At 42.1% G+C, this 10998-nt stretch overlaps 1 protein-coding gene across 3 annotated transcripts in view; it reads left to right on the forward strand.

Moving 5' to 3' along the window:
* Positions 1 to 6177, forward strand: part of Dpy19l1 (dpy-19 like C-mannosyltransferase 1) — a 92340-nt gene extending 86163 nt beyond the window's left edge. For 2 of the 3 annotated variants that reach the window (XM_050124891.1, XM_050124893.1), the window contains exon 22: positions 3456 to 6177. In XM_050124891.1, the coding sequence (XP_049980848.1) occupies positions 3456 to 3612 (157 nt within the window). In that variant the 3' untranslated portion in view covers positions 3613 to 6177. The remainder of the gene's footprint in view (positions 1 to 3455) is intronic. The other variant, XM_050124892.1, reaches the window with a different exon arrangement.
* Positions 6178 to 10998: the final 4821 nt, after the last annotated feature.

The following is a 10998-nucleotide window of genomic DNA, read 5'->3' on the forward strand; positions in this document are numbered from 1 at the left end:
ACGAGGGAGGGGGACTTGATTGGGGGAGGGGGAGGGAAAGGGGAGGCGGCGGTGGGGAAGAGACAGAAATCTTAAATAAATAAATAAATAAATAAATAAATAAATAAATGAAATGTAATATAAATATGTGTTTTCAGATGGTCTTAGGTGACCCTGTGAAATAGTCATTCAGTAGCCCTCATAGGGTCATGAGACCCATAGGTTGAGAGCCACTGTTCTAGATCTTCAGCTCTGTAGCATCTGTTTTTTTTTAGTATTTTATTTATTTTTTTAAAAGAGAAAAAATCTTTTCATTTTACATACCAATCCCAGTTCCCATTCCCTCCCCTCTTCCCATTCCCTCCATCCCTCCCCCATCTACTCCTCATAAAGGAGGTAAGGCATATTGCTTTGGGGAAGGTCCAAGGCCCTCCCTACTATATCTAGGCTGAGCAAGGTATCCATCCAAAGAGAATAGGTTCCCAAAAAGCCAGTACAAGCAGTCCAGATAAATCCTGGTGCCATTGCCAGTGGCCCTGCAGTCTGCCCCAGCCATACAGATGTCAACCACATTCATCAGTCTGACTACAGGGCAAGGCCAGTTCAGGCACCCTCTCCTCTATTGCTTAGGGTCTTAGCTGGGGTCGTCCTTGTGGATTCCTGGGAATTTCTATAGAACCAGGTTTCTTGCTGGCCCCATAATGGCTCCCTCACTCAAAATATCTCTTTCCTTGCTTTCGTATCTGTCCTTTCTCCATCTCGACTATCCTGTTCTCTCAGGTTTTCCTCTCCCTTCCCTTCTCCCCTTATCTTCCCCTTCTGCCCTCCTTACTTCTCCCACCCTTATGCTCCCAATTTTCTCAGGCGATCTTGTCTATTTACCCTTTTCAGGTATGTTTTTCTTAGGGTTCACCTTGTTACTTAGCTTCTCTAGGATCATGAACTATAGGCTCAATAGCCTTTGCTTTACAGCTAGTACCTACTTATGAATGAGTACATACCATGTTCATCTTTCTGGGTCTGCGTTACCACACTCAGGATTTTTTTTTTCTAGTTCCATCCATCTGCACGCAGATTTCAAGATGTCATTTTTATTCACCGCTGAGTAGTACTCTAATGTATAAATGTACTATTTTCTTTATCCGTACTTCAGTTGAGGCGCAGCTAGGTTGTTTCCAGGTTCTGGCTATTACAAATAATGCTTGTAGCATTTATTATTAATGGAGCTTTTCAAAAAGATGCAGTGGGACCTCTATGTGAGGGCTATCACCGGTAGGTTCTTTGACAGTTAGTCTGATGGTAGCAAAGTAAAAATTTATTATGTATTGGACACAGTGAACATTTCAATTACAGAAGTATGGTGCTGGTTTACGGCAGCAAAGTGTGCAACCCATGAGACAGTCCTTCCGTAATGCACAGGTCAGAACTAGCAGCTGTGAAGAGGTGCAAATGGCTGTTTGTGTAGCAAGATCTAGAAAATAGCCAAATTGTACTGTTGTGGATCCTATAATGTCCCCATTTTCCCAAAAGCAACCCAGAACTGCCCTGTCTATATTGTATGTGAGTGGGAACATGGATCAAAGTTCCAGCAGGATAGTTAGATGCTCATGTTGTAAACAGTGTTCTGAGAAGTGATATTCGAGGCTAATGTATGCACCTGGCAAGTGGTGAGTGTGTGGCCAGAAAGTCACAGAGGATAGGAATGAATGGAGCTTAGACTTCGTAGAAATGCTTTCTTCCCATTAGAAAAAAGGAGGAAGGGAACGAAGGAGGGAGGGAGGGAGGGAGGGAGGGAGGGAGGGAGGGAGGGAGGGAAGGAGGAAAGAAGGAAGGAGGGAGGAAAAGACTTTGACAAACAAAATAGCCATGGTCAACTTTCTATAATTTTATTTTTTCTCTTTTTCTTTCTTTTGTATTGTTTATACTGGGGAGTGAATGCAGGGCCACATATAAGCTATTCAAGCAGCACTTTTTTCCATTTTTTTTGTTTTGAGATATCATCTCAGTAAGTTGCTCAGGATAGCCTTGAACTTGATGTTCCTGCTTCATCCCAGAGGTAGGATTGTAGGCTTGTGCCACCAGCACCAGCTTTTTTTTCTTAAGACCTTTTAAAGCAAGTAAAAATAGAAGAACTTCATGAGAATACAGCAACTGTATCCATAATCTGATCTTGATTTAAAATGTTGAAATTATTTGGACGACTTATGTAGAAAAATATAACTTGATAATCTTATTTATCCCAGGTTTTGTTTTTGTTTTTGTGACAGGGTCTGTCTGGGTAGCCCTGGCTGTACTGGAGCTCAGTATTAGACCTATGCTGACCTAGAACTCTTAGAGATCTGCTTGTCTCAGCCTCCCAAGTAATAGGAATAAAGGCGTGAGCCACCATGCCCAGCTACTTCTGTTGTTCTTTATAAACTGTGTATTGACTGGGCATGGTAGCACATAGGTAGTCCTAGTATTCCTGTAACCCGAAGGCTTGTACTCTGATGTCGGAGAGTTGCATGTATAAGGCCACACAGCGAGACCCTGCTTTTGAGGGGGGCAAGAAGTACATTGTATTTGAGATTTCATTATTCATTCATCTAAGATGTAAGCTTACCACTGCAGGTCTCAGGAAGCCCATGCATCCAGATGAGTCTCCACTGCAGGCCTCCACTGTCTTCTCACAGCTCCCCTCTCAGCTGCTGTAAATGTCAGAGTCCACACGAGCACCCTGGCCCTCCTCCCTACGCTCTGTGGAACTGTTGCTGCTCTAGTCTTTCCCATGCTTTTCTTGCCCGTCTCACAGATATCCCTGGCCAAGTCCAGTGCTTTTCTCTCTCCAGATAGTTTTTCTCTTTCTCCTACAGTTAAAGCCATGGAGTGGGTGATTGGCAGTTTCTTTGATGTGCCCCTCTCATACAGTCACAGTAAGGCTTTCCTATAAATTGATTTATTTCAGAGTATACTGACTACACCTTCCCTATGAACTAAGCAAATTTTATCATCTTTAAAGCTATTATTTTTATGTGCTGTACCTGGTGTTGTAGATCCTTAACTGCCCTCAATCTGCACATTCTGCATGGCAAACCAGAACCATGGGCATCTTCCCCCTTTACACACATGGGAGCCAACTGCAAACCAGTGTACAACATCTTCCCCCTGACACACGTGGGAATGAACTGAGGAAAGTAACTATGACAACACACTCTGGACAAGTAGCAGAGGCAGTGCTTCAGGGCTCTGAGCTGTCTTAGCTAGTCCCTGAGCGCATGTGTTCTGTAGGTCTGGCCTTATGCACCCTGTTGCTCTGTTTCCCTTGTCCTAAAGGGTGGCTATGGCAGCGTACAAAAATAAAGGTAACTACAACAAGATTTTCAAAAATATAATGTAAGAAGGAGAGCTGAACTGAGATGAGGCACGTAGGCAGTGTTCTGTGCTGTCTGTGGTTGGATAACGTGTGCTGCTTATAACATGTGCATTTACTCCTCTAGGCCTGGGTGCAGCATGCCTGAAATCTGGGATGTGGAGGATCCAGCCAATGCTGGGAAGACACCCCTGTGTAACATCCTGGGGAAGGATTCCAAGCCTCACTTCAACACAGTGTTCCAGAACAGCGTTTACAAAGTCCTAGAAGTTATCAAAGAATGACTGTGACAAGCGCCGGCTACAGAGACCGCATCCGTAATGGCTTTACTGCTTTGCCACTAAGTCGTGTATCATTTTAACTCAGATTACAAAACCTTTACAAGTCTTTTAAAGTAACTGTTTTCAAATGGAAAACATTTTATTTGGTCAATATGTCATTCTGATTGTAAAAATGACTTACACCAGATCAATTAGTTACTGTTTCAGTGCACCTGTTGAAATTTGCTATGCAAATGAGTATATGCTTGTACTTCATTTAAATATTTGTGTTACAGTGAACAAAGCCATCTGTGTAGAAATGCGTCATGGGTCATGACAAAGATGATCTGAAAGTGTAGTTCCTTCTGAACTGGGAGGGCCTGCTTTTCCGTGCAGGGCTGTCACAGCCTTGCTTCTTACTTACCTCCTGGTCTTACCTTTGGACACTTGGGTGATTCTGTACCCCAGTCTTGTCAACCCATCTTAGCTCTTAGTCCAGGTGTCAATGGCCTGTGGAACACCTGTTCCTCTCACTTCTGGGTGCTCTTTTTGTTCTGTATGGCGCTTGAGAATCAAGTGTTTCCTGCCCATTGTTGCCCAGATTCCTGGGTATGATGGGAGGAACGGCTCCTTTAATTCCCAGCCATGTGGAGTCTGCTTCTTCCCACATGGGCTTTTGCTTTCAGATAAATGCTATCTTGTCTTTAGTTGATTAGCAAGTGCTTATTCTTGGTTAAAAAATTAGGAAATGTGTATTTTTCTCATTTTTAGTATTAATCAAATATTATATTTTAATATCTTTAATTCACTTAAAATTTTTTCATGATTAATTGCAGTTGTAAGAAAAGCTATTTTGGACAACCCCAAATATGATGCATCTAGAGTCTAATATATATAGAGACATAGCTATGGTAGACTATAGTATATGGTAGTTTTTCTTTTGCTATTAAGATAAAACAAAACATAACTAACTTTTTTGTCCAAATGTAAATGAATAATGATAAATGAAGAGTTTTTCTATTTTGCTTTCAAAATTGCCTGTCTTTGATAAGACAAAGCCTTAAGCCTTATAATTTTGCCTAAAATAATGGATTAAGTTTGAAGAGGAATGCGTATGTTCAGTCTTCCCCATTTTTTTTTGAAAAATTTCCAAACATGCTTTGAATTTTTACACAGATTTTGTTTCTTAGAAGTTAATTTGTGTGAAATGAGATTCTTCAAAACCATGGATCTTCACTGTTGTAAGAAATGGTTTTCAGGTTTTAAATTCTAAGCAAATTGTGACCATGGCTGACTACACATTTAATTACAGTCTTCTCTTTATTAACCACAGGCTGATTAACCTCAGTGTGGATTGTCCTTGAGACCTGAGTCCTCAGGGATGGTTTCCGGTGCCCATCCTGGCAGCCGCAGAAGAGCTGTTCTCTTCCTGCCTTCTTACCAGAGGCCAAGAACAAGTTTGTCTGGGGGAAGCACTAGCTTGCTCCTGTTGTCACCTGCAAAGACAGCACATGAGACTGAGGAGCGTGGCCTCAGTGTCCCCAGAGCCAACCTCGCCTCCCAGGTTGTCCTGCCCTGGAGCTGCCCAGGGACTGTCGTTCCTAGTGTTGCACACTGTGACTCTGCTTCCTCATGTGGCACTCAGTTTTTATTTCATAAGCTTTTACCAACTCAGAACATAGGGAGGCAGCTGGAGATAGGTGGGTTAGGAGTGTTTCAGTGATGGTGCAGGATTGCGAGGAAGTGGAAAGAGGGCTCCTGAGGTTGGAGAGAGAGTAGGCGTGGGTGTGAGGGCGGCATGCACACCCTGCTTGTCTGCACTCCTTCTGCACCCTGACGTGACTGCTGTGTGTATACAGCAGTTAGGATTTTTTTAAAATCACCTTTTTAAAGTTCTTTTCTATCCTTACCCTCTAACAAGTCCCTTCATAATAAGTTCATGTGTAATGATTGGAAATTCTGTACAGAGAAACAAAACATTAAAATACTATTAGAACCAGCTCACATGCTGGGAAACATTAAAAGCAGTCTAAATTAGTTTTCTGCAGAAGCCTTTTGTAACAGTATTTCTTAATGTGACTCCACCAGCAAGCTCTGCTTGTAATTTAGGCAAGTCAGCTTAGAACAGAGGCCTTGGGGGTCCACTGCGTATTTAGCCTCCAGCACATCCAGTAGCAGCCGGTGCTCTGCGACTTAAGCACTTTTATGGCGACATGGAACAGTAATAGATTCTGTGTAGCTGACAGTGCAGCATTAAAGCTCAGTATTTTGCATATTTTTAGCATTTATAAATATTTTTGCTTTAGTGTGAGGAAAGTAAGGAAAGACAGGAGGCAAATGAAATAGTTATTATTGTGACATTTTTAAAAAAGCTGGGTACTACTTCCATAAAAAGATAAGCCTCTGAAATGCCTGACAGAAAATGTGTGCTGTTAAAGTAGGCCAATAGCATTAAGGAGAAAATAAAAGGATGTGTCTGAAATGAAGTGATGGCTGCATAGGAGTATTGTATTTTTATGAATTTTATGCCCCTTGTTTACATGTATTATATATGTTAAATAAATAATACATGAAAAATGTGCAAAATGTTTTCTTTACCTGCTGTTTTCCTTTGCACCCTGACTGTGACCACGCACATTTTCATTTCAGATGGCCATGAACGGCTCTGCATCATCTCGTAGACCCCATTGAAAGGGGAGGGATAGTCACCAAGGGACCCATTGCTAAGGCTGGGTGCTATCATCACCCAAAATTTTATATTGTATATGGTCAAAACCACATGTGTTCCATTGTTTCTTTCAGCAAGGGACATATGTGTTTGTATAATTACAGAGTTGTTGATAGCTTTCCCTATACATTATACCACAGATAATTTGGTATAAAAGTTCCTCAAATTGGAATCCATATATTTGTGCACTATTGCTTATCCTACTTGGAGGGAAGGCAGCTTAGTTGTGTTTACCCATGTAGAAATGACTTCCTAACACAGTTGTACTTGAATTCTGACATCTTGTGGAGAATGATGTTCTCGTATGATAATTTTCAAGCTCGAAGTGGCCCTTCCACAGAAGTTTTTCACTTGGTTAATCTGGGATGGGGACCCCAGGATTTGCATTTTTATTAGCATATAGTAGTTATATATGATGAATATATTTGGGGCACTTTGACCCCTCCATTGCCTTCCGTTGTCATGCTCACTGATCCCCTTCCTGTTCCCAAAGTGTCCTTTTCTACTTTTGTGTCTTTTATGTGTGTGTGACCCAACGTATTTATATAGGGTTGTTTAAAGGTTCATAAGAGCAGGGGCAGTTTAACAGAGGCTAAAGACGGAAGAAACAGTTCCTATTGTGAGCTTTCAGCCTTCATTGTCTGCCACGGTCAGGGAGTCCGGTTTCATCCCATGCTTATTCAGTCCCAGTCCCCCTGGCCTTGGTAAGCTCCCAATAGATCAGTTCCACTGTCACAGCGGGTGGGTGCACCCCTCGTGGACCTGACTTCCTTGCCTGAAGATCTTCAGGGATGAATGTGGCCTCGTGAGCCCTTCCCCGGGCAAATGTTCACTACCTATAAGTAATCAGGGAGAGGTGGGCCCTCTCGACTATGACAAATGATGAACCCAGTCTTACATGGGTTTACCAAGAGTTGAAGAGTGCAGTGGTCTTGCTAAGTCCAGAAGACTCTTCAACATTGTACCTGCCCTCTGTCACCTACATTCTTTGTTCCCCTTCCTGTTTCACATGTTACTGCACCTGGAAGTAGGGGGACATAGATGTCATGTTCATGGCTTAGCAGTCAGTGGTCGTTTATTCTTAGCACCTACCAGTTCTGAATGTCTGTAGGAACTGCAAACCAGCACAAAAGGAAACTTTGCTGACCACTGCATGACTCCATGGGCATAATCTTATTCAGAAGGAGAATGACAGCTACGTGGTGATCTTTTAGCAAGAGCTTCCCCACAAAAGCCTAAGTCCTTCCCAGCCATGGCTGTTGACTAGGTTTTCAGTACCAGGCATGTGAAGTAGGCCTCAAGTCTCCTCAGTTATCCTCAACAGCCCTGGCACTATTGCACCACTGCCTATCTTGGCCGGAAGGTCAGCACTGTAGTGTCCAGGGTCCATGGATGTGCACAGGAGCATGGGCAGCTCCCTGCCACCAGCTTGCTCAGTGCCTTCCAGCATCATACAATCTTGCCTGCAGGAGAAGGCTTCTAGCTCAATTGCAATTTGACTTCTGCCTGCCTTTCAACCAAAGTATGTATTGTGTGTAGTAATGGGGTTTTTCCATCTAGCTACGATATACAGCCACCATCAGGAGGAGTTGACCTATATTGGGTACATCGGTAGTCTTCCTGGCCAACAACCTATGGGGAGGAAGCTCACCCCTGCTCAGGGATTTTCATTTATTTCTGACATTTTCACACATGTATACTATGTATTTTTTGTCATATTTACCCTGCATTTTGTCATATTTATTCTGCTCCCCCTTCTTCCTCTCCCATTCAGTTGCCCAGTTCTTTATTGATGTGGGAGTGATTTCTTTTTAATCTGTTGTTTTTATTGGTTAATTAATAAAGAAACTGTCTAGGCCCATTTGATAGGCCAACCCTTAGGTGGGTGGAGTAAACAGAACAGAATGTTGGGAGAAAGAAAGCCGAGTCAGGAGTCACCATGATTCTCCCACTCCAGACAGACACAGGTTAAGATTTTTCCTGGTAAGCCAGCTCAGGGTGCTACACAGAATATTAGAAATGGGTTAGATCAATATGTAAGAGCTAGCCAATAAGAGGCTGGAACTAATGGGCCAGGCAGTGTTTAAAAGAATACAGTTTCCATGTAATTATTTCGGGGTAAAGCTAGCTGGGTGGTGGAATGCAGCCTGCTGCTCATCACTACACTTTATCAAGTGTTTGTCTTTGGACTCAGAGTTCCATTGCGTTGCATTCAGAAGCATGTATAACTTAACCCGTGGCTAGATCACTGAAGAAAATTGTCTCCTTCCTGCCAGCAACCATTAACTATTTATAATCTCAAGGGAAGATGGCTTTGTGATTCCCTCTCCTCTTGTGGCAGTGTTGATGGGTAATATTTCTTTCACATCACTGATTAGAGTTTAGGAATGCAATGTTCCAAACACTGCATCCCTTCCTCCAGCTCTTGAATTCTTCCTGGACCCTCTGTGATGGTCTACAGCACAACTTGCGTCATTCAACACTTTGACCAGTCGTGAGTCTCCAGAGCAACCATCACCTATTACAAATCTATGCCTTCCTGACCAACATTATAAACACTGATCATTTTAGTTGCTATGATCGCAATACCTGACAAAGGCAATTTGAAGGAGAAATGTGTTCAGGTTTATAGGCCCATGTTATAGTCCATCATGGCAGGAACGTCACAACATCCTGAACTAGTTGGTCACATTGCATCCCCTGTTGAGAAGCAGAGGAACCAGTGCATGGTTAGCTTCCTGTCTCCACTTTGTATGGCCCATGATGACTCCCTGCAGAAGGAATGGTCCAGCCCACAATTCAAATGGGTTTTCTCACATCAGTTAACATAAAATCAAGCTAATCCCACAGGCACGCCCAGATGCTCATCTCCCCAGTGATTCTAGGTTGCATCAAATTAACAGTTAAGACTAACCATCACAATGGGCATAATCCAAAGTATTTAGGTGATCTAATAACCTTATGGCTGCTGGGAGCAGCTTTATTCACTTGCACAAGGTACCACCGCTCAAACATTTTTTCATTTTTTTATTAGCTTATGAAGTTGCAGGTTTCTTACGGCTTTTTATCCATAGTTTGCTTGACCTCTTATTTGCATTTCCCACCAGATAGATTGTGCTGATTTTGTCCAGGGCCCCATGCTTGAGAATGTCTTTGCTCGTGGATGGGAATAGACTAGCTGGATGGCTGACGCATAGAGGCACTCCTATCCCTGTTCGCTTACACCAGAGCTAACTTTCTTTGTCCACCTGACACTTAGGGACTTTGATTTAATTGGCGCAAATAAGATAAATTTGTAACAGCACTGATAGGACTTATGCATCATGTAAGTATTTTGAAGCTGTAAATGAGACTTTCCTTTTACTTCAGAGATGGAAAATGAATGAAAATCTCTTGAAATGGAACTGGCCTTTATAACATTCCTTTGTCTAAGAGAAAAACAAATAAAATTCAGTGATCTGTGGGGATTTGAAAGTTTTGGTTTTTTTACTTTATTACTTTTTTTTTTTTTTTTTTTTGCCTTGGAAATCTTCGATCTTCTCCCACTATTTGAAGGCCACTGTGAATCAGTACTAGGTCATCAACCACCTGCTTCTCCTACTTTCTATATTCCTGTACCCAACTAGATGTTCCTCATGTAAATCTGTAAACTAATTCTCAGTGCAAAAAGCATGGAGCTGCCTTTGAGCTTCATTGTGTTTGCAAATTAATCCACAGTGCTACCTCAGAACAAGTGTGTTTTCACCAGCCAGGGTGGAGGAGGTACTGGAAGGTCCTAGAAACTTAACTTTTATATTTCCTCCCATAAATTCCAGATAAGGCAGCTGAGAGCTCCATCCCCCTCCCTCCCTCCCTCCCTCCCTCCCTCCCTCCCTTCCTCTCTCCTTTCCTCCCTCCCTTCTTTCCTCTTTTCTTTCCTTCTTTCCCTCTGTCTATTATAAAGAACTTTAGAAAGTGATACTGACACTGGCTTGACTTTCAAACCATTTTTTTTTAATGCTCAATTATCCCTAACTACAAACTAATTACACACAATGTTGTTAAATGACTTTCAAATAAATGGCAATGGTGCCTGGTGTTCTGTTAGGGAAGGCATGCTGTTTTAAATACAATATATCAATGTTTTATCAATGTTTTAGACACCTAGGTATCTTTTTCTTTTGTGGTATGCAAATTTATTACTTGGGAGAAATATTTAATTTAACAAATTAACCACATTTAGTTGTTATGATGATTTTTCACCAACTTTAATCATTGTGAAGTTATTTTTAAGAAGAAATGAGCCTTCTGAGAAGATGACTGGGAACACCTTTTGGTAGTGCTTTACTGATGTCCTGTGTGGCCTGGCCCCTGATGGTCTCCAGCTTTCCACTCCTGGTGTCTGCTTCTTGAAAGCTTCCCTCTGGTCCAGGAAAACCATCTTTCTGGGTTCAGTTTGAATGCAGTTCACATTGCTGATGATTTGGGCTTTTCCTAGTAGATACTCCTGTAACAAATTCTCAAATTTTGAAATGCTGTAGTATCCCAGAAAGTTACAGACTGAGATTTGGAATTGTTTTAAAGCCCTCAGGAGACCTAATGTCTGTGTTAACATTTTTTTTTTTTGAGACAGCCTTATTACATAGCTCTGGCTGCCTTGGAACTTGCTATGTAAACCAAGCTGTCTGCCTCTGCCTTCTGGG

The sequence above is a fragment of the Alexandromys fortis genome, unplaced genomic scaffold (assembly GCF_014885135.2).
Source record: "Alexandromys fortis isolate MF-2015 unplaced genomic scaffold, M_Fortis_MF-2015_v1.1 scaffold_204, whole genome shotgun sequence".
Classification (NCBI taxonomy): Eukaryota; Metazoa; Chordata; class Mammalia; order Rodentia; family Cricetidae; genus Alexandromys; species Alexandromys fortis.